The sequence below is a fragment of the Tachyglossus aculeatus genome, chromosome 1, assembly GCF_015852505.1.
Source record: "Tachyglossus aculeatus isolate mTacAcu1 chromosome 1, mTacAcu1.pri, whole genome shotgun sequence".
In the NCBI taxonomy this organism is placed as follows: domain Eukaryota; kingdom Metazoa; phylum Chordata; class Mammalia; order Monotremata; family Tachyglossidae; genus Tachyglossus; species Tachyglossus aculeatus.
This window is the reverse complement of record NC_052066.1, coordinates 70,649,052-70,673,365: the sequence shown is the minus strand read 5'-3', so window position 1 is coordinate 70,673,365 and position 24,314 is coordinate 70,649,052. Positions and strand designations below refer to the sequence as shown.

At 45.0% G+C, this 24,314-nt stretch overlaps 1 protein-coding gene and 1 non-coding gene across 3 annotated transcripts in view; one reads left to right on the top strand and one right to left on the bottom strand.

Annotated features, from left to right (window-relative positions):
* Positions 1-24,314, top strand: part of ARMC9 (armadillo repeat containing 9) — a 260,953-nt gene that overhangs the window by 17,990 nt on the left and 218,649 nt on the right. For both annotated transcript variants that reach the window (XM_038768825.1, XM_038768738.1), the window contains exons 3-7: positions 3,229-3,351; positions 7,711-7,881; positions 8,638-8,793; positions 22,356-22,448; positions 23,696-23,720. In XM_038768825.1, the coding sequence (XP_038624753.1) occupies positions 3,229-3,351; positions 7,711-7,881; positions 8,638-8,793; positions 22,356-22,448; positions 23,696-23,720 (568 nt within the window). The remainder of the gene's footprint in view (positions 1-3,228; positions 3,352-7,710; positions 7,882-8,637; positions 8,794-22,355; positions 22,449-23,695; positions 23,721-24,314) is intronic.
* LOC119937527 lies at positions 18,904-19,044 on the bottom strand. The gene has a single exon (XR_005454148.1). It is a non-coding gene; the product is annotated as a U4 spliceosomal RNA (small nuclear RNA).

Below are 24,314 nucleotides of genomic sequence, written 5' to 3'. Positions count from 1 at the left end.
ATTCTATTTATTTTATTTTGTTAGTATGTTTGGTTTTGTTCTCTGTCTCCCCCTTTTAGACTGTGAGCCCACTGTTGGGTAGGGACTGTCTCTATATGTTGCCAATTTGTACTTCCCAAGCACTTAGTACAGTGCTGTGCACATAGGAAGCGCTCAATAAATACGATTGATGATGATGATGATCAAGTCTTTTGTTTGTAATTTCCCAAGAGTTTAGTTCAACTAAACTCTTCAACTTAGAGAAGCAGCGTGGGTCAGTGGAAGGAGCCTGGGCTTTGGAGTCAGAGGTCATGGGTTCGAATTCCGGCTCCACCACGTCTGCTGTGTGACCTTGGGCAAGTCACTTCACTTCTCTGAGCCTCAATTACCTCATCTGTAAAATGGGGATTAAGACTGTGAGCCCCGTGTGGGACAACCTGATCACCTTGTATCCCCCCCAGTGCTTAGAACAGTGCTTTGCACATAGTAAGCTCTTAACAAATGCCATTATTATTATTATTATTATTATTATTATTATTATTATGGGAAAATGATTGAAACTCTCTCCAGGACAAGAGACCACCAAGAGTTCCACTACGAATAATTGTAGTAGAGGTAGTAGTAGTAGTAGTAGTAGTAGTAGTAATCACTTACTGAGCTCCCGCTGCATGCAATCAGTCAACCAATCTTCCCCCTTCTAGACACTGAGCCCATTGTTGGGTAGGGACCGTCTCTATATGTTGCCAACATGTACTTCCCAAGCGCTTAGTACAGTGCTCTGCACACAGTAAGCGCTCAATAAATACAATTGATTGAATTAACCAATCCATATATATTTATTGACCACTTGGAACTATGACTTGAACTAAACTCTTGGGAAATTACAAACAAAAGACTTGGTACGTTCCCTGCCCACAAGGAGCTTACAGTCTCATTGGAGAGATATTTAAATATTTACAGAGTAGTCAAAATAAATTGCCTCAAAGTAAGTACATTATTGATAGTGACAATAGTAATCTTAAAGTTGTCCCCCCAAAGCAGCAATTAGCACAAACAATGCAATTTTAAAACCTCCTCACTTTTGCTAATCCAAATTGGAATTAGGAAGATAACTGGGAGTTTTATTTTTGTAAGGATGCTTTTTTAGCCTCTTCATCAGTATTTATTGAGTAGCTACAGTGTGCAGAGCCTTTTATTAGATGTTGGAAAATATACAGTGAAAACAGAAGACCTGGTTTCTACCCTAATCCGAATGCAATTTTAAAACCTCCTCACTTTTGTTAATCCAAATTGGAATTAGGAAGATAACTGCGAGTTTTATTTTTGTAAGGATGCTTTTTTATCCTCTTCATCAGTGTTTATTGAGTAGCTACAGTGTGCAGAGCCTTTTATTAGATGTTGGAAAATATACAGTGAAAACAGAAGACCTGGTTTCTACCCTAATCTGATAAGGTTGGTGGGGAAGGGTGGGAAGCAGACTCATAAAGCCACACTCCCAATCGGGATTAAAGGGGATAACAGAGATACACGCGGTAACCAAAGTAAGCTATAAATAAATAAAACAGTGGGACAAATAACCTGATCTCCACCCAAGGGTTGAAGGGGTGTTGATGGGATGCTCTGATATGGGCGGTAGAGAATAGACAGGGTATGCCTTCAGGAGGACATGGTTTTTAGAAGGCTTTTGGAAAGTAGGGAGAAGCTCTTATAATATAACCAACATCTAAAAGGTGTAGCAAGTGATCACACTTCCCCACTTCAAAGCCCTAATAAAGGCTCACCTCCTCCAGGAGGCCTTCCCAGATTAAGCTCCCCTTTTCCTCTGCTCCTCCTCCCCTCCCCAGTGCCCCAACTCATTCCCTTTTCTCTACCCCCCCAGCACTTGTGTATGTATGTACATATTTATAATTCTGTTTATATTAGTGATGTGTATAGCTCTATAATTATATTTATTTATATTGATGCCTGGTTACTTGTTTTGTTGCCTGTCTCTTCCCTTCTAGACTGTGAGCCCGTTGTGGGCAGGGATTTTCTCTACTTGTTGTTGAATTGTACTTTCCGAGCACTTATCACGGTGCTTTGCACACAGTAAACGCTCAATAAGTACATTTGAAGGAATGAATGAAGTGATTTATTCAGTCGTATTTATTGAGTGCTTACTGTGTGCAGAGCACTGTACGAAGCGCTTGGGAAGTCCAAGTTGGCAACGTATAGAGGCGGTCCCTACCCGACAGCGGGCTCACAGCCTAGAAGGGGGAGACGGACAACAAAACAAAACATGTAGACAGGTGTCAAAGTCGTCAGAACAAATAAAATTAAAGCTAAATGCACAAATTAAAGCTATATGCACAAAGTGATGTGTAAGCACCTCACTATGCATTGCTTTCTGGTTTTTCCCATGGTTAGTAGGAAGTCCTTTCCTTGTGTTAAATTCCAAGGAGTTGATTTTTACTTGATCTCTGGGCAAAGATGAATGTTGTCTAGTTGAATGTTTTTAGACTGTGAGCCCACTTTTAGACTGTGAGCCCACTGTTGGGTAGGGACTGTCTCTATATGTTGCCAATTTGTACTTCCCAAGCACTTAGTACAGTGCTCTGCACATAGTAAGCGCTCAGTAAATACGATTGATTGATTGATTGTCTGGCCAGATATTCTGGTTCCTTTCAGCCGTCTCCAATTCCGGGTGCTCAGAGGTCTGGACAGTGAACCCGCTGTTGGGTAGGGACCGTCTCTACATGTTGCCAACTTGTACTTCCCAAGCGCTTAGTACAGTGCTCTGCACACAGTAAGCGCTCAGTTAGTACGATTGAATGAATGAATGAATGAACGGCTTGGTATCCCGGGACTAAACAAAGTTAGTGTCTCTGCTGGCTCTTCCCTTTCACAGTCCCACACCACCCCCTTCTTAAGTGATCAACTTGTTCCATGAGACGTGGAATAATCATTTTACTAATCATTTTAGCCTGCCGTAAGCTCGCGATTTTGAAAAGTCATAAATAATCGAGCTTCATTGCCCAATCTTGCCCCAGTTTTTCTGTTATGACACTTACCCTGCTGTCGTCATCATCATCAAATTGCTTTACAGTGGAGTAATAACAGTTAAGTGTTTCCTTCCTCCGGAGGTGAAATGTTCTGATATGGTAACTGCTCATAACTTCAAGTTGTATATACAGTCATCTCATGCCGGTAAGATGGCTACTTCTGTGTTTGAATAGACGTAAAGTTTTATTGAATTCTTGCTTCTTCAAGTTTTTAGACTTTGCTGAATTTGAAGACACTCTGAAAGCGTTTACAAAGGAATGCAAAATAAAAGGCAAACTATTACCTGAAACAGCTGATTCTCCTCAAGACTCCAAAGAACTAATTATCCAGGTAACATATCCCTTACCTTTGAGCCGAGTAGCTGACCCTCTTGGCTTATTGAAAAAGAGTCCAGGTGAAAGGGGAGAATCTGACAAGGGTGATTTTGTATGTTTTCTGTTCTCATTAAAAATTGGTTAAGGGTAAAACAGTGAGGATACCTTATTTTTTTATTTGTATTTCTTTTAAGACAATTTTTATTTCTTTTATTTCTTTTAAGAGAACCAGCATGGCCTAGTGGATAGAGCACAGGCGTGGGAGTCAGAAGGACCTGGGTTCTAATCTCACCTCTGCCACTTGTCTGCTTTGTGACCTTGGGCAAATCAGTTCACTTCTTTGGACCTCAGTTACCCCGTCTGCTAAATGGGGATTAAGAGTGTGAGCCCTATGTTCGTTCATTCATTCAGTCGTATTTATTGAGCGCTTACTGTGTGCTGAGCACTGTACCAGGTGCTTGGAAAGTACAGTTGGGCAACAGATAGAGACAATCCCTACCCAACAACGGGCTCACAGTCTAGAAGGGGGAGAGTATGGACCATGTTCAACCTGATTAGCTTGTGTGAACCCCAGTGCTTAGAACAGTACCTGGCACCTAGTGAGTGCTTAACAAATACCATAAAAAAGTGCAGCATTATCCCCTTGTACCTTGCCCAAGGCTCTTCTGGCGGGAGTGTGGTGCCAACGCCAACTCTCTCCTTGACCCCCTCCAATCTGGCTTCCATCCCCTACATACCATGGAAACTGCCCTCTCTAAGGTCACCAACGATCTCCTGCTTGCCAAATCCAACGGCTCCTACTCTATCCTAATCCTCCTCGACCTGTGGACCACTCCCTTCTCCTCAACACGCTATCCAACCTTGGCTTCACAGACTCTGTCCTCTCCTGGTTCTCCTCTTATCTCTGCGGCCGTTCATTCTCAGTCTCTTTTGCGGGCTCCTCCTCCCCCTCCCTTCCCCTTACTGTAGGGGTTCCTCAAGGGTCAGTTCTTGGTCCCCTTCTGTTCTCTATCTACACTCACTCCCTTGGTGACCTCATTCGCTCCCATGGCTTCAACTATCATCTCTACACTGATGACACCCAGATCTACATCTCTGCCCCTGCTCTCTCTCCCTCCCTCCAGGTTCGTATCTCCTCCTGCCTTCAGGACATCTCCATCTGGATGTCTGCCCACCATCTAAAACTCAATATGTCCAAGACTGAACTCCTTATCTTCCCTCCCAAACCCTGCCCTCTCCCTGACTTTCCCATCACTGTTGATGGCACTACCTTCCTTCCCGTCTCTCAAGCCCGCAACCTTGGTGTCATCCTCGACTCCGCTCTCTCGTTCACCCCTCACATCCAATCCGTCACCAAAACCTGCCGGTCTCACCTCCGTAACATCGTCAAGGTCCGCCGTTTCCTCTCCATCCAAACCGCTACCCTGCTGGTTCAATCTCTCATCCTATCCCAACTGGACTACTGCATCAGCCTCCTCTCTGATCTCCCTTCCTCCTGTCTTTCCCCACTTCAGTCTATACTTCACACTGCTGCCCGGATCGTCTTTGTGCAGAAACGCTCTGGGCATGTTTCTCCCCTCCTCAAAAATCTCCAGTGGCTACCAATCAACCTATGCATCAGGCAAAAACTCCTCACTCTCGGCTTCAAGGCTGTCCATCCCCTCGCCCCCTCCTACCTCACCTTCCTTCTGTCCTTCTCCAGCCCAGCCTGCACCCTCCGCTCCTCTGCCGCTAACCTCCTCACCGTGCCTCGTTCTCGCCTGTCCCGCCATCGACCCCCGGCCCACATCCTCCCCCTGGCCTGAAATGCCCTCCCTCCACCCATCCGCCAAGCTAGCTCTCTTCCTCCCTTCAAAGCCCTACTGAGAGCTCACCTCCTCCAGGAGGCCTTCGCACACTGAGCTCCCTCCTTCCTTTCCCCCCCTCCCCCTCCCCATTCCCCCCGCCTTACCCCCCTCCCCACAGCACCTGTATATATTTATATATGTTTGTACATATTTATTGCTCTGTTTATTTATTTTACTTGTACATATTTATTCTATTTATTTTATTTTGTTAATTTGTTTTGTTGTCTGTCTCCCCCTTCTAGACTGTGAGCCCGCTGTTGGGTAGGGACCGTCTCTATATGTTGCCAACTTGTACTTCCCAAGCGCTTAGTACAGTGCTCTGCACACAGTAAGCGCTCAATAAATACGATTGAATGAATGATTGAATGAATGCTGTCTCATAATTTGTTGCTGAATTTACTTTCATTCATTCATTCATTCATTCAGTCGTATTTATTGAGCACTTACTGTGTGCAGAGCACTGTACTAAGCACTTGGAAAGTACAATTCGGCAACAGAGACAATCCCTACCCAACAATAGGCGCACAGTCTAGAAGGGGGAGACGGACATCAAAACAAGTGGACAGGCATCAATAGCATCAAAATACATAAATAAAAGTATAGATAATGACATTATAAGAAGTTGTAAAAAGTATGAAAACTTTCCAAGTTCTTAGTACAGTGCTCTGCACATAGTAAGCGCTCGATAAATACGATTGAATGAATGAATGAATGTGCACCAACTCCATGGGATTGGTGGGAGTGATCACCCATGTGAATTTCTAGACCGAAAGCTCCTTGTGGGCGGGGAACCTGTCTACCAATTTAATTATATCGTGCTTTCCCAAGGTCTTAGTTCATTGCTCTGCACACAGTAAGCGCTCAATAATTGGTTGATTGACTGATTTTGCGGAGCAAGAGCCATCATTTATACTCTAATTTGGGAGATTCCCAACCTAACCCATGCCAGGGTTCCAACAAGTCCTGGGAACTTCCTTTTCCAAGGGAGGCTTAAAACAATTCCAGATTTTCTCATTCACCATTTATCTCTTCAAAGTCTGCCTGCAGCCCCCATGCCCTGTCCCACTTCCTCATCTCTGTGGCGGAGTGGCTAGAGCACGGGGTTGGGAGTCAGAAGGTCATGGATTCTAATCCCGGCTCTCCCACTTGCCTGCTGTGTGATGTGACCTTGGGCAAGTTACTTCACTTCCTTGTGTCTTAGTTATCTCATCTGTAAAATGGGGATTAAGACTGTGAGCCCCAGCATGGGACAGGGACCATGTCCAATCTGATTTGTTTGTATCCACCCCAGCGCTTAGTTTAGTGCCTGGCATATAGTAAGCACTTAACCAAATACCATCTCTAAAAGTTCTGACTAAAACGCCCTCCAAATGAAAAGTTAGCCCCTCTGTCACAAACCTCTGATGAGGTGGAAGAGAAAAAGGGCGGTTACATAACGGGGACAAGTGGATCAAGGATCCAAGTGTAACCTGAAGGAGATTTTCTGCTGATATTTCAAGGGAACGGAATTGATTCTTCCAAAAGGGTAAAAACACTCCCAGTATCTGAAGTGCCTTGGATTGGAAGAGTGGAGTAAGTGAGAGGTTGAGAAGGCTGAGGAATTAGAGGAAACTCAAAGGGAATTGTTTTTAGCAGAGAGTGTGAGTTCTACCACTTAATTTAGGTCAGACTTTCATCTATGCAGCTTTTGAAAATGTAAGGTGAGTTCATCTGTTGTTCTGTACCTGCAGGGAAAAGTGTCGCTAATTCTGTTGTGTTGTACTCACTCAGGCACTTAGTACAGTGCTCTGCACACAGTAAGCACTCAATACACACCACTGATTGATTTCTAAAAATGCTTGTTCCACATATTTACTATTCTATTTATTTTGTCAGTGATGTGCATTTAGCTTTACTTCTGTTTATTCTGATGTCTGCTGTGTGACCTTGGGCATGTCACTTCACTTCTCTGTGCCTCAGTTCCCTCATCTGTAAAATGGGGATTAAGACTGTGAGCCCCCCGTGGGACAACCTCATCTCCTTGTGTTCCCCCCAGCGCTTAGAACAGTGCTTTGCACATAGTAAGCGCTTGACAAATACCAATATTATTATTGACACCTGACCACATGTTTTGTTTTGTTGTCTGTCTCCCCCCTTCTAGACTGTGAGCCCACTGCTGGGTAGGGACCGCCTCTATATGTTGCCGACTTGTACTTCCCAAGCGCTTAGTACAGTGCTCTGCACACAGTAAGCACTCAATAAATACGACTGAATGAATGAATGAATGATGTCTTGTCACACTCTGCTAATGTTACATCTTGACCCCTATAATGCTCCGGTGAAAGCTAGGGCGACACTATTATGCCTTTTCTTTACATTTTGATTTGCCTGTGTGTGTGTTGGGCTATGTCTTTGAAGGAGTTTGCCATAGCCAGGCAAAAATATGGTATAAAATCTTCTAGCATAATGAGAAGTTATTTTGAGAGCTGTAGTACAAGCAACACATCCCTCTATACTGGGATTTGAATGGATTGTCTTCTTGCCTGCAGAAGCACATGGTAACAGCATTTGACAACGGGGCTCAGAAAGACTTCTTTGATTTGTGGGAAGAGCACATCCCTTCTTCATTCCGAGATGATGAACCGCAGGCCCAGAAACTGGAATTCTACCTTCACATCCACTTTGCCATTTTCCCCCTGAAGCACTCCTTGGAAAAGCCTGTAGGTTGACGTTTCATTTCTGTCTCTTTTGAATCTTGTACTCATCAAGGAATTTTGTCATCTTTTGTTCTGTCAGTCGTTGTTTCAACTTCACGCCTGAGAAGTTTGAGATTCTACTTGCCCCTAGAGCATGAGTTAAACTATTTAAAGTAGCTCATTTTTTGGATTAAATGAAGAATAGGTACCAGGGACTTGGGATAAATTTTACACTGTGTGCCTGAACTGCCTCATTTTCTGCTAAACCCACCATTATAGAATAAATTTGATCGGCCCTGAGACATCCCGCCTATTTGCCAGAAGAACAAGTTTGGATTCACGGTGTTCTTTTTTCTTTGGATGCCAAACTTTGGGGCAACCTCTATCATTTGATTATTAATGAGGACCACATAAGAACTCCACTTGCTCCTCTGTGTGCCGTTATTTACTCATATGTCATGTCTAAGAAGTGTTTTCTTTCTATCATCTTTTAAAACGATCTTGGCAGAAATTGTAAACTGGCAACAGGTATGTTTTTCAGAATAGTTATTTCCCTATCTTTATCCTTCTGCCTTGCCGACCTATTTTAAAATATGGGAGTGGCACATTCACTATTTCAGTATGCAGACCGATTGTACTAAATGAATGGCAGGTTCTTTGACCTAATGAATTTGCATTTGGTATTTGATTTAATTCCCCCTTGTCCATAGAGCACGATGACTCTATCCATCATCTCAGAGACCTGTCTTGTGATGCCTTTCCACTTATTGTATTTTGCAGGACAAAGCAGAATACGATGAAAGGATTTCATACTTTAAAACCTACCTGGAGACGAAGGGAGCAGCACTCAGCCAAACCACTGAGTTTCTTCCTTTTTATGCCTTGCCTTTTGTCCCCAATCCTATGGTGCACCCCTCCTTTAAAGACCTCTTCCAGGTAAGGGACATCTTTCTTTCGGCCCTCTCTAAACTCTTATCTACTCTAGCTAATCTATGATGATGATTATGGTGTTTGTTAAGCGCTTACTATGTGCAAAGCACTGTTCTAAGCGCCGGGGGGATACAAGGTGATCAGGTTGTCCCACGTGGGGCTCTAAAGCCGAAGTAGAATTCACTTTTTGGGGTGCTGCCCGTAGGCTTCTGATAAGCTGGCACAGTTCTCAGGTGGCTCCCTGATATCTGATTGGCAGAATAATAATAATAATAATAACAATAGTAATAATAATAATGACATTTGTTAAGCGCTTACTATATGCCAGCACTGTTCTAAGCACTGAGATAGATACAAGGTAATCAGGTTGTCCCACGTGGGGCTCACAGTCTTAATCCCCATTTGGCAGGTGAGGTAACTGAGGCACAGAGAAGTCAAGTGACTTTCCCAGAGTCACACAGCTGATCAGTGGCGGAGCTGGGATTAGAACCCAAGACCTCTGACTCCCAAGCCCGTGCTCTTTCCACTAAGCCATGCTGCTTCTCTGAATAGCAGGAGTGGGCCTCACCCATCCTGGCCTTGTGGCTAGAGCCCGGGACTGGGAGTCAGAAGGATCTGGGTTCTAATCCCGGCTCTGCCACTTGTCTGCTGTGTGACTTTAGGCAAGTCACTTCACTTTTCTGGGTCCCATTTACCTCATCTTTAAAATGGGGATTAAGACTGTGAGCTCCGTGTGGGACACCGTACCTCGTTCTTGCCTGTCCCACCATCGACCCCCAGCCCACGTCCTCCCCCGGGCCTGGAATGCCCTCCCTCTGCCCATCCGCCAAGCTAGCTGTCTTCCTCCCTTCAAGGCCCTGCTGAGAGCTCACCTCCTCCAGGAGGCCTTCCCAGACTGAGCCCCTTCCTTCCTCTCCCCCTCGTCCCCCTCTCCATCCCCCCATCTTACCTCCTTCCCTTCCCCACAGCACCTGTATATATGTATATATGTGTGTACATATTTGTTACTCTATTTATTTATTTATTTTACTTGTACATATCTATTCTATTTATTTTATTTTGTTTATATCACCATCATCATCAATCGTATTTATTGAGCGCTTACTATGTGCAGAGCACTGTACTAAGTGCTTGGGAAGTACAAGTTGACAACATATAGAGACGGTCCCTACCCAACAGTGGGCTCACAGTCTAAGTGCTTACTATGTGCAAAGCACTGTTCTAAGCACTGGGGAGGATACAAGGTGATCAGGTTGCCCCAGGTGGGGCTCCCAGTCTTAATCCCCATTTTACAGAAGAGGTAACTGAGGCCCAGAGAAGTGAAGTAACTTGCCCAAAGTCACACAACTGACAATTGGCAGAGCCGGGATAAGAAACCATGACCTCTGACTCCCGAGCCCAGGCTCTTTCCACTGAGCCACGCTGCTACCCCTCGGGGCTGAGGCCACCCTGTGCTCAGAGATCTTTGGCTAGTGGAAGAGTGACTGAACTAACGGGAAGGCTGTTGGAGTCTGTAGGAAAATGTCTGGGGCAGGGAGCATTCCCAGCTGGAGAGGATTCCCACCTCGATATCCAGGCAGCCAGATTCGGGACACTGGAAGCAGCAGGAGGTTCCAGGTGCTTCTGGGCATGTTTCCTGGGGAGCCTAGCAGATGGCATGCTGCTGTTATAGAAATACACTGGCAAAACACACACACACAAACACACACAACACCCTCTCTCTCTCTTTCTCCCCCTCTCCCCCGCACCTGTCTCTTTCTCTCTCTCTCCTTCCCCCCCTCTCCGTCTCTTTCTCCCCGTTTGCTAAGTTCTTCCTGTTTGCCAAGCGCTCTGTTTAGCACCAGGGTAGAGCCAGTGCTTGGCACATAGTAAGCGCTTAACAAATACCATCATTATTATTATTACCATTATCCAAGATAATCAGATCAGACAGTGCCTGCCCCATACGGACTAATAGTCTAAGTGGGGTAGAGAATGGGTGTAACAACAATTAATAGTAATAATAATATTTAAGTGCTATGTGTCCAGCCCTATTTTAGGCTGTGGGGTAGATAGAGATAATCAAGTCGCACACTAGGCTCACAGCATTACTAAGAGGGAGACTAGGTACTGGATCCTCCATTTTGCAGGTGAGGGGACTGAGGCACAGAGATGTTAGGTGAATTGTCCAAGGTCCCACAGCAGGTAAGTGGCAGCTCTGGGGTTAGAACCCAGGTCCTCAGATTCCCAGACCCGTGATGGTTTCACTAGGACATACCGCTTCCCTAATCAGTGGTATTTATTGAGCCCTTACTGTGTGCAGAGCATTGTATTAAGTGCTTGGGAAAGTACAATACAACAGAGTTGGGAGACATGATCCCTGCCCCACTGCTTCCCTAATCAGTCAATCCATCATTGGTATTTATTGAGCATCTACTGTGTGCAGAACACTGGTAAGTGCTTGGGAAAGTACAATACAACAGTGTTTGAAGACACAATCCCTGCCCACAGGGAACTTGCTTATACAACATATATCTGTACCTTAGCACCCCTCACTCCACCCACATTTGTCACATATCCACACATACATTCATTCATTCAGTCAGTCAGTCATATTTATTGAGCGCTTATTGTGTGCAGAACACTGTACTAAGCGTTTGGGAAGTACAAGTTGGCAACATAAAGAGACGGCCCCTACCCAACAACGGGCTCAGAGTGTAGAAGAGGGAGTGAACACATAGGCACTCCGGCCTTCCCTGTACAGCTAAGCACTAATTAGAACTGCTTTGGCATTATGGACTGGGAATATTCTGTTCTGTTGTTATATTATACTCTCATTCATTCAATCATATTGATTGAGCGCTTACTGTGTGCAGAGCACTGCACTAAGCGCTTGGGAAGTACAAGTCGGCAACTATATATAGTTTTATATATATATATATATATATATATATATATATATATATATATATGCTTCTCTTATATATATATAAGAGAAGCAGCGTGGCTCAGTGGAGAAGAGCTCGGGCTTTGGAGTCAGAGGTAATGGGTTCAAACCCCGGCTCCGCCAATTGTCAGCTGTGTGACTTTGGGCAAGTCACATAACTTCTCTGGGCCTTAGTTACCTCATCTGTAAAATGGGGATTGAGACTGTGAGCCCCACGTGGGACAACCTGATCACCTTGTAACCTCCCCAGCGCTTAGAACAGTGCTTTGCACATAGTAAGCGATTAATAAATGCCATCATTATTATTATTATACTTTTAGACTGTGAGCCCACTCTTTTAGACTGTGAGCCCACTGTTGGGTAGGGACTGTCTCTATATATGTTGCCAATTTGTACTTCCCAAGCGCTTAGTACAGTGCTCTGCACATAGTAAGCGCTCAATAAATACGATTGATTGATTGATTGATATATAGAGACGGTCCCTACCCAACAACAGGCTCGCAGTCTAGAAGGGGAGGACAGACAGCAAAACAAAACATGTGGACAGGTGTCCAGTCATCAGAATAAATAGAAGTAAAGCTAGATGCACATCATTAACAAAATAAATAGAATAGTAAATATGTAGGAGAAGCAGCGAGGCTCAATGGAAAGAGCCCGGGCTTGGGAGTCAGAGGTCATGGGTTCAAATCCTGGCTCCGCCACTTGTCAGCTGTGTAACTGTGGGCAAGTCATTTTACATCTGTAAAGTGGGGATTAAGACTGTGAGCCCCCTGTGGGACAACCTGATCACCTTGTAACCTCCCCAGCATTTAGAACAGTGCTTTGCACATAGTAAGCGCTTAATAAATGCCATTATTATTATTATTATGTACAAGCGCTTGGTATTGTGCTCTGCACACTGTAAGCCCTCAGTATATATAATTGATTATATTATGTTGCCAACTATATGTTGCCAACTTGTACTTCCCAAGCGCTTAGTACAGTGCTGTGCACACAGTAAGCGCTCAATAAATATGATTGAATGAATGATTAATTGATTGATCTCAGTTACAGCCCTCTGTTTCTGGGTAGTGGTTAAATAAATGGGGTAGAGCAGGCGGAGGATTAATTTCGAATTTTGGATGAAGCTAGACATCTAGTGGCAACAGGCTAATGTTTGTCGTAGATGCCTCCGGGCATGTAATTCAAGTTAAAACTTGAGAGCTCCACTTGCCTCTTTCTAGGAAGCCAAATACTTTGGAAATCCGTAGAGATTTCTGGTGATGTGATGTCCATTCATTTGCCTTATATAAGTGAATAGTCTGTAGAAAACCTATAGCATCTTCACCAGTCAGGAACCGTAAGTTTCTTCTTGGAAGTCAGAAAATTCAAGTATCTCATGAGCATGGAGAAATGCTTTGATTCTCCAAATTGATAGGGCGACTGAATATAAGTATGGAAGAGACTGGAATAAGAGTTGGGAAATCACATCTCCCCCAAGAGACCTGCCCTAAATCCTCATTTCCCCTACTCCATCTCCCGTCGGCATCGCCCTTACATTATTCCATTCATTTTATTCTGTTAATATGTTTTGTTTCGCTGTCTGTCTCCCCCTTCTAGACTGCGAGCCCACTGGTGGGTAGGGACCGTCTCTGTGTGTTGCCAACTTGTACTTCCCAAGCGCTTAGTACAGTGCTCTGCACACAGGAAGCGCTCAATAAATACGATTGATTGATTTGGATTTGCACTCTTCGTCCACCCCACCCTTAATCTACCATCACTTATGATGATGATGATGGTATTTGTTAAGCGCTTACTATGTGCCAAGCACTGTTCTAAGCTCTGGGGTAGATACAAGATAATCAGGTTGTCCCATGTAGGGCTCACAGTCTTAAGACAGATGAGGTAACTGAGGCACAGAGAAGTTAAGTGACTTGCCCAAAGTCACGCAGCTAATAAGTGACGGAACCGGGATTCGAACCCATGACCTTCCACTAAACCCTAGACCATAAGCTCCATGTGGGCAGGGAATGTGTCTACCAACTGTCTCAAGTCCTTAGCACACACAGTAAGTGCTCAGTAAATACGATTGATTGAAGAGAAATCTGGCCACCGTCGATTTTTAAAGGGGGTTTAATTCTTATCCAAGTTATTAGTTGAGCAGGTTTTTAGCGAACAGAAGTAATTAAATTGAAAATCTAGGCCGGTTAGGTGATCGGAATGGTAGCTAACAACAGAGCAATATACTGGACAGTTTACAGCCCCACGGCATTTTAAGCTGCCTCGAGTTAAGTGGGTTTATAAAGCAAATCTAAATCTGGAATCCTTTTCTTGTCCCGCGCAGTGTAGCAAAATGTGAGCGGGGAGCATAGGTTAGAGACGTCATCCACTGTCTAGTCTCAGGAATTCAACCTTGCTTGATGAAAAATGTCCTTTCCCCACCTTTCTGTACCCCTTCAGTTAGAAACTAGATTGGGTGGAAAGATACCAGTTTGCTGACGTTTCTAGAGAGACAGAGGTTCTTTTTTTTGGGTTTCTCTCAGGGACAGAGGGAAAACGGTCCTATCAGTAGCCTAGGCTAGAAGGAAAATTGCAGTGAGAGTGACTGATCTATCAATCAATCAATCAATCAGTTGTATTTATTGAGGGTTTATTAGGTGCAGAGCACTGTACTAAGCACTTGGGAAGGTATAGTACAGCAGAGTTGGTAGACACATTCCCTGCCCACAGTGAGCTTGCAGTCTAGAGGGGGAGACAGACATTAATGTAAAGAAGTAAATTAGGGATATGTTTATAAGTGCTGTGGGACTGATGGGCGGAGAATACCAAATACAAAGGTTTGACTCTAAGTGCATAGGTGACACAGAAGGGTAAGAGAGTCAGGAAAAATAATAATAATAATGATGATGGCATTTGTTAAGTGCTTACTATGTGCCAGGCGCTGTACTAAACGCTTGGGTGGATACAAGCAAATTGGGTTGGACACAGTCCCTATCCCACATGGGGCTCACAGTCTCAATCCCCATTTGACAGATAAGGGAACTGAGGCACAGATAAAGTGAATTGACTTGCCCACGGTCACACAGCAAGCAAGTGGGGAAGCAGGGATTAGAACCCATGACCTTCTGACTCCGAGGCCCGTGCTCTAGTCACCATTCATTCAGTTGTATTTATTGAGCGCTTACTGTGTGCAGAGCACTGTACTAAGCACTTGGGAAGTACTCCACACTGCTTCTCCTAAAAGAGGGCTTAGTTGGGGAAGGCCTCTTGGAGGAGATGTGATCTTAATAATGTTTTGAAGACGGGGCCAGTGGTGGTCTGGCATTTAGAGGGAGGGAGTTTGAGGCCAAAGGGAGCACGGCGAAAAGGGTTGGCGGAGAGATAGATGAGATTGGGGCACATTGGGTAAATTGGCACTAGAGGAACAAAGTTTGTGGGTAGGACAGTGATAGGAGATCAGCGAGGTAAAGTGGAGCGGGCAAGGTGATTAGTTTAAAGCCTGATGGCCGGGAGTTTCTCTTTGTTGCAGAGATGAATGGGTAGCCACTGGAGGTTCTGAAGGAGTAGGTAGACGTGGACTGAAGTGTTTTAGAAAAATGAGAAAATGCTTTTTTACAAAAGGGCAGCAGAATGAAGTATGGACTGGAGTGGGGAGAGACAGCAGACAGGGCGGTCAGTGAGGAGGTGGAGTAATCAGCGTGGGATAGGATAAGTGTCTGGATCAACACCGTAGGAGTTCGGATGGAGAGGAAAAGGTAGATTTTAGCAATGTTCTGAAGGTGGAACTGACAGGATTTGGTGACAGTTTGGGTTGTATGAGAGATGAGTTGAGTAAAATGCCAAGGTTATGGGTGAGTGCAATAGGGAGGATATCTACTGTTTACGGCGTGGCTCAGTGGAAAGAGCACGGACTTGGGAGTGAGAGGTCGTGGGTTCTAATCCCTGCTCCGCCACTTGTCAGCTGTGTGACTTTGGGTAATTCACTTCACTTCTCTTGCCTCAGTTCCCTAATCTGTAAAATGGGGATTAAGACCGTGAGCCCCATGTGGGACAACTTTAATTACCTTGTATCTCCCCCAGTGCTCAGAACAGTGCTTGGCACATAGTAAGCGCTTAACTAATACCAACATTATTATTATTATTATTATGGTGTTGGGAAAGGCATGGGGAGAACAGGTTTTGGATGGGAAGATAAAGAGTTCTGTTTTGGACATGTAAAGTTTGAGGTGTCAGTGGGACATTCAGTTAGAGGTGTCTTGAAGGCAGGAGGAAATTCATTCATTTAATTGTATTTATTGAGTGCTTACTTTGTGCTGAACACTGTACTAAGCACTTGGAAAGTGCAATACAGCAGTGAGACAGTCCCTGCCCACAATGGGCTCATAGTCTAGAGGGATGCAAGACTGCAGAGAAGGAAAGAGGTAAATTTGGGAATCCCATGGTAGATTAGGCCATGGGAGTGAATGAGGTCTTCAAGGGAGTGGGTGTAGATGGAGACTAGAAGGGGATCCAGAACTGAGCCTTGAGGGACCCTCCACTGTCAGAGGGTGGGAGGCAGAGGAGGAGCCTGCAAAAGAGACTGAGAAACTGATCAGAGAGATAGGAGGAGAATCAGGAGAGGACAGTGTCCGTTGGATAATGTGCCAGAAGAAGGGGGTGGTTGGCAATGTTGAAGGCAACTGAGAGGTCTAGTAGGATTTGGACGGAGTAGAGGCCGTTGGATTTAGTGAGAAGGTTATTGGTGATGTCAGAGAGGGCTTTTTCCGTGGAGTGAAGGGGCTGGAAACCAGATTGGAGGGGATCTCGGAGACAACTGGAGGAGAGGAAGTGGAGATAATGAGTATAGAAAACTCTCTCCAGGAGTTTGGAGAGGAATGGTAGGAGGGAGATGGGGCAATAACTGGAGGGAGCTTTGAGGTTATTTTTTTTTAGGATAGGGGAGATATGAACCTGTTTGAAAGTAGTGGGGAAGAAGCCACTGGAGTGTGAACAGCTGAAGATAGCAGTCAAGGAGGGAAGAAAGAAGGGGGCAAATGTTTTAATAAGATATGAAGGGATGGGATCAGAGGCACACGTGGAGGAGGTGGATTTTGAGAGGAGATGAAAGATCTCTTCTTTAGATACTGCAGGGAGTATTTGAAGAGTCAAAGAGGGCATGGAGGAGGGGGAACAGGAGAGGAGCAGGGGAGATTTTAGGGGGATCATACCTGATGGTTTCAATTTTGTTAATAAAGTATGTGGCTGGGTCATTGGGACGAAGAGAGGGCAGGGGTGCGGGAACAGGAGGTTTGAGGAGAGAGTTAAAAGTCCGAAACAGCTGGCGAGGTCAACGAGTATGGGAGTCGATGAGGAAGAGGAAGTATTAGGGCAGAGGAGAGGGCAGAATTAAAGCGAATGGGAATGAACTTACGGTGCTCGAGGTCAGACAGATTTCCGCCAACAGCATTCCGCAGCTTGGGCACAGAATTGGAGGAAAGGTATTGTAGTGGTGATCCAGGGCTGCGGGTTGGTATAAGATTGGCAGGGGAGTGAAGGAGTTGAGGGTTTTCTCATGGTATTTGTTAAGCGTTTACTATGTGTCAAACACTGTTCTAAGCACTAGGATAGGGACAAGTTAATTACCTCGGACACGGTCCTTGTCCTGCATGGGGCTCACAGTCTAAGTAGGAGGGAGTTCAGTGGAGAAGATGGTGTTGAGGACATCTATTTATACATCTAGAGAAGGTAGTTTGGGTATGGAGACCAAATGGGGCAATATGGCTTTAGAATATTGTAGGGGATCAAAAATTTGGAGGTCTCTGAGGGGGAACAGGTCAGATTTGTGGGGTACGGGTGTGTGGAAGAGAGAGCAGTTGAGGAGTTTGCTATCTAATAAGAGGAATTTCAGAAATAGCAAAGGTGGGAATTAGACAATGACTAGAGATGATGAGATCAAGTGTGTGCCTAAGTTGGTGAAGGTTCGAAGTGGGGTGAAGCAGGAGGTCATTGGAGTTGAGGAGTGAGAGGAAGAGGACAGTGGCTGTTGGGGCCATCTATATGGATATCAAAGTTCCCACGAATCAATGTAGGGATGGAGAAAAAGAAGCATAGTGGCCTAGTGGAAAGAACACAGGCCTGGGAATTAGAGAACTTGAGTTCTAATCCTGCTCCACCACCACTTGCCTGCTGTGTGATCCAGGGCAATTTCCCTCACTTCTCTGTACCTCAGTTTTCTCATCTGTAAAAAGGGGATTATGAATGCAAGCCCCATGAAGGACAGGGACTGTGTCCAACCTGATTATCTTGCACCTACCCCAGTGCTTTGTACAGTACCTGCACATAGTAAGCACTTATAAAAAAAAGAGAGAGAGAGAGAGTTGGAATGTGAGAAAGGGATCAAAATGGTCCAGAAAATTGGAGGAGAGGATGGGAAATGGTAGATAATAATGACTGGTGATTGGAGTGGAGGTAAAGGCAGATGATACGGGCTTCAAAGGATAGGAAAGTGAAGGATGGGGGAGGTGGAATGGTGAAAAAGTGGTATTGGGGAGCGAAAAGGAAGTCAACTCCTCCTTTCCCAGTGAGTCTTGGGGAGTGGGAGAAGATGAGCCCCCCTCTAGGAAGAGGGGCAGGGGAGACAGTGTCATCTGGGGAGAGGCAGATTTCAGTAATTGCAAGGAGGACCAGGTCAGAAATAGGTTGAGGATGCAGGGATGGAGCGGGGGTTCCACAGGCCACACTGGGCCGAGGCTGTGGGGAGAGAGGGAGTAGGGAGGTGGCACAAGGGGTCAGAAGGGGTTGGATGAGAATGAGCTGATGGGAGCTGCTGCCAGAGGAGGGGAATAAGAAGTGGCCCTGGGAAAGGATAATGGATGAGAGAAGGGGAGGGGAATGGGGGTGGTGCAATGGTTGGGGCAAGGTGAGCTGAAGAGTTGACATGTGAGGAGGTATTCATTCATTTAATCATATTTATTGAGCTCTTACTGTGGGCAGAGCACTGTACTAAGCACTTGGGAAGTACAAGTCGGCAACATGTAGAGACGGTCCCTACCCAACAACGGGCTCACAGTCTAGAAGGGAGAAGCAGATAACAAAACAAAACTAATTCTTACGCACAAGCGCAGCTTGTTAATTACAATGAAATAAACTCCAGAGTTAAACCACCTACAACAAACGCTCCTTCAAAGACCACAGAACGCGTTTCAAGCTGCTTTTCTAACTGACAGGTTCAGTCTCCGTGGAGACCGTCAAAAATTGCCAAAGCCAACTACATTTCAAGTCGTCACGGTGGGGTATTGGGGAAAGTTTTCAGTTAGCAATAATCGCGCCTTGGATAGACCTCATTGGCTTCGATACTGCCACTGCGCAAAGCTGTAGATAAAGAGAAGTTCAGGGGGTAGGGATGGGGTGACCAGAAGGAGGGAACCGAGGGAATGTGGCAGGGTTAGGACTTCCAAGAAAGAAAGTCCAGAGCCGTAGCAGCTGACCCGGAAAGCCCAGTGACCCATATGGCTTCCTCTAGCATGTGGAGGCTCCTAGCTGGGGTAGTCTCCAGATCTTGTATTGGTTTCAACTGCTCTTTTTTTTTTTTAACTCCCCAAAGAACAAATTATAGACATTCTGTACCTTTCGTTTCATGCTATTCTAAGCTGTTTAATTTTTCAGGCAGCAAGCATTCCAGGGCAGATAGCTCTGGTGGCACAGAGCTGGTGGGAAAAGTTTAGGAGGGGGAAGGTCAGCTTCCTGAGATTTGTGTGAGTTAGGGAGGGGACTGAGAGGTGATGAAATACTGGAAGGGATAAGGAGATTGATTGAGGCAAAACTAGGGCCCAGAAAAGCTGCCGGTTTGCCCCCCAGTCTGTGATATCTGAGTTCTCAGACTTGTGTGATGGGGTGGAGATTTTACCGCACCAATTGTTTTCTGTCAAAAAAATTATGTCATTATTATCTGTTAATAATGATTATATTTCTTTAGCACTTTTCAGAGCGCTGAGGTAGATACAACTTATCAGTTTGGACACAGTCCCTGTCCCACATGGGGCTCACAGTCTATGAAGGAAAACAAGTACTGAATCCCCGTTTTGCAGTAGAGGAAACTGAGGCACAGTGAAGTGTCCTACCCAAGGTCACACAGGCGTCAAGGGACAGAGCTGGGATTAGAAGCAGCGTAGCTCAATGAAAAGAGCCCGGGTTTGGGAGTCAGAGGTCATGGGTTCAAATCCCGGCTCTGCCAATTGTCAGCTGACCTTGGGCAAGTCACTTCACTTCTCTGGGCCTCAGTTACCTCATCTGTAAAATGGGGATGAAGACTGTGAGCCCCACGAGGGACAACCTGATCACCTTGTATCCTCCCCAGCGCTTAGAACAGTGCTGTGCACATAGTAAGCGCTTAATAAATGCCATCATTATTATTATTAGAACCTAGGCCCTCTGTCTCCCAGGCCTGGGCGCTTTCCATTAAGACATGCTCCTTCCCTGGTGATGGTAGGGAAATCATTCTCTGTGGGGCGTTTTTCTATTAAAAGCAAATACCCACTCCTCGTTCCAGCCATTTATGGACCATAACTTGAGGTGGAGCTTTGGGAAAGTGGGCCTGTAATGGGGTGTGGCTTTCAGGATTAGATGTCCCGTTCACTCTCCCTCCCCTCCTCTTCTCCCCAACACCCTCTCCGGCCTCCAGGGAGTCTAATAAAGTCCCTGGTTGTTTCCATTCATTCAATCGAATTTATTGAGCGCTTACTGTGTGCAGAGCACTGGACTAAGAGCTTGACTCTAGAGGGAAAGGAACAAATCCTTCATCTGGCCCCGGTGCCTGTCAAGGGTGTTAGAAGGACCCAGTCAGCACCAGAGCCCTGTGGGATCAAAGTTTCCCCATCTGGGCTCTAGGACTCACCCCCAGGCCACCCACCAGGCTGCGTGGCCAGGCCAGGGATAAGATTATTCCGGTCACGTTAGGTTACCTAAAGAGGTGGGGCGAGGGCAGGATGGGGGAGAAAAGGGGGAAGAGAAGAGTGAATGAGGGGAGAAGGGAAAGAGGGAGTGGAGGAAATGGGGAGAAGGGAGAGGGAAACAGGGGGAGGGAGGCAAGAGGACAAGAGAAAGTGTAAGAAAAGAGAAAGCAAAAAGGAGATGGCAGGGGGTGGGAAGCTAAAAAAAAGGGGAGAGGGCATGGATTCGAGCCCTTAGGCCCTTCCATGGAGACAGCTCGTCTTGGGTTCTAATCCCGGCTCCACCACTTCATCATCATCAATCGTATTTATTGAGCGCTTACTATGTGCAGAGCACTGTACTAAGCACTTGGGAAGTACAAATTGAGCAACATATAGAAGACAGTCTATATGCAACATATAGAGACAGTCCCTACCCAACAGTGGGCTCACAGTCTAAAAGACTGTCTGTCTAAAAGACAGTCTAAAAGACTGTTTTAGACTGGTGTGACTGTCACCACTTGTCTGCTGTGTGGCCTTGAGCAAGTCACTTCACTTCTCTGTGCCTCAGTCACCTCATCCGTAAAATGAGAATCAAGACTGTGAGCCCCATGCGGGACAGGGACTGTGTCCAACCTGATTTGCTTGCAATAATAATAATTCCGGTATTTGTTAAGCGCTTACTATATGCCAGGCCCTGTACTAAGTGCTGGGATGAATACAAGCAAATTTGGTTGGACACAGTCCCTGTCCCATGTGGGACTCACAGTCTCAATCCCCATTTTATGAGGAAACCGAGGCCCAGAGAAGCAAAGCAACTTGTCCAAGGACCCACAGTGGTGGAGCCAGGATCAGAACCCACTACCATCTGATTCTCAGGCCCATGCCCTATCCACTATACCTTGCTTGTATCTGCCCCAGCATTTAGTATAGTGCCTGGCACTTAGTAAGCGCTTAACAAATACCACAGTTATTATTCAAGCGCTTAGCACAGTGCTCTGCACACAGTAAGCGCTCAATAAATATGATGGAATGAATGAATGAATTATTAAATGAATGAGGTCACTGGATAAGGAGGTTGGGGTCCGACCCAGCAATATCTGCAGAAGCTGGGGCTGCCATCTTCTAACACTCCTAGGATTACCCAAGCGACAGGAACTTCGTAGCCTGGTTTTCCAAGCTGGAGATCTGCCAGGGGGTAATCCAAAGCCTGGCAGTGCCCTGTCTCTTCCCTTGAACATTGGGCAAGCTGTCTGGACAGACTCTGGAGTTGAGAGGAGCCTCTGTCCGGCCCCCAGAGCCCAGCACAGAGGAGAGGAGCCCTATGGATATTGGGGCGATGATTCCCCTTGAACCGTGGAAGTGGCACTCCGGGAAGTTTAGGCAACATTCTCCTTAAACTTGCATATTGGATGTATTTTAGTATTTCAGCCCAACAACATGAATTGCTGTGCATTTATGAACTGAAATGAAGCATTTAAAGGGAAGGGTTTTCTAAATCTGTTCATGAAACTGCTCACGTAATTGGTTTCTCCTGGACGTACTTACGGTCCTCCGTCTATGAAAATGACTCTTTATAGCAACAGATGCAAAGCATCTTGGTTTGGCTCGTTCATATGACAGGTCCTTAGAACCTACCTTGCACGGTCATGTTTGGTGAATAATAATAGTAATGGCATTTATTAAGTGCTTACTATGTGCAAAGCACTGTTCTGAAAAATAGACATGTATATTTTTGTCTCCCTTTCTTTTTTCAGGATTCTTGGTCTCCAGAGTTAAAGATGAGGCTTGAAAACTTCTTGTCTTCGACTTTCAAAGCCCGTAATACTCCAAGGCTTCTTACTCTATATGTATCCTTTTAGAACAAATAATGATCCTTAAAATAGACCTAAGTCCTTAGATCCAGCTCTGTTTAAAGTAGCACATGGTTCAGGTTTCGCACTTACACTCCCAAGTTGTTTAGGTTTGTTTTTTTTTATAGAGTGACTGACGCATTAAATCACTGCAAGGATAATCCAAGATTTTTACTGGTCAGGACTCTCAAATAGGCATGGAAATTTTTTAGACCATGGTCCGGGAGGCTTTTTCATGTCCATACAAATCCAAGGAAGTGAGCCCGTAAGGATGTGAAGTTGAGTTTAACTGGTCTGAGTTTTCAGATCTGGTTCAGTGGGTGTCTGAGAGCTGATGTTTAGACTTCTGTGAAATTCCTACCTCTCCATATTGCCCTAAGGAAGGGCACAGAGGAACTTGAAACCCATTTTGGAGTAAGAGTCTAAATCTTTGAGCTTGAACCAAGAACCTAGACTGTAAGCTCATTGTGGGCAGGGAATGTGTCTGTTTATTGTTCTGTTGTACTCTCCCAAGTGCTTAGTACAATGCTCTGCACACAGTAAGCGCTAAATAAATCTGAATAGAATGGAATGAGTGACCACTGGTTGGTATGTCATTTTAGTTCCAAAGTTGAGGGATCAAGGGTGTCCCCCTAAATGACCCCTTTTCTGAATTCCTCAGTTTAGATATTTTGGGAGCTGAAACGCCATTTAAAAACCTTTACGATCTGATGCTTTCGAAACGATCGAGAGAAAATTAATTTCATTAAGCAATTTTGCTGGATGTTGTAGTCAGTTTGTAGGTAGCTGTCATATTTTCAGTTAGCTTACAAGGACTGATGTGGTTTTGTAGGAAAATGAGAAAACAGCTGGAGCTTGAAGATGAACAGAAACCATTATTACTACTTTTCCATTGTCCTGAAGTTGGGCAAAAGTTTTTGTTGAGTAATCAGCAGGTTTTCAACCCTGTAATGACATCACTCAGTCCATCGATGGTATTTATTGAGTGTTGTGTGTACTGGGTACTAAGCAAATGGGAGAGAGTATGCAACAGAGTTGGTAGACACGTTGCATACCCACAAAATCATCAAATTTCCTGAGAAGGTTGTGTTTCAGTATGTCACTTTTGTTTTAACTTTGTGGAATGTCTCATTCTTTCCCTCTTGCTCAAGCTTCCTTGTTGCGTTCACGTACAGTGATACCCCACGTGCCAAGCTTTTTCACGAATGTGCATTTTTCTGAACTCCTGCTCTCTCACACCGCAGAAAGAGAATGGACAAGGCAACAAAGGTAAATTGCCAGATCTCAGAAATTGTGTAAGAGCCACCTTGCCAAATTCAGATTTAGTAGTGGAGTGACAGAGGCTTCAAATTGCTTATGTTTACAAAGTGTTGGAAAGCAATTTAATTGTGATTCTTCAAGAGATGGGCTAGTATTTTTAATCCCCAAGATAAAGATAGAGTAATAATGTTGTCCTCATTGAATCCCCATGTAGTTCCAGACTGAATAACAAGGGTTGAAAAAAGTTTGTTTAAAACTTCCACAGTTTTTACCCACAGATACAAATTGCTGTGTACCTGTCACCGGACTAAAATATCCAGACAAATTAGGCCAGTGCTTATTGCTTGGACTTAAAGTATCTATTTAATTCGCATATGTATACTTGTCATAAGTTAAATATAGAACTCTCTAGCCTATATTTTCTATTGTCTCACTTTGCCCCTGGCTAAGCAAAACAGATGATTTTTGAGTTCGTTGTGGGCAGGGATTGTCTCTTTCTATTGCCGAATTGTACTTTCCCAAGGGCTTAGTACGGTGCTCTGCACACAGTAAGCGCTCAATAAATACGATTGAATGAATGAATGTTGTTTACTAGCTGTGGAA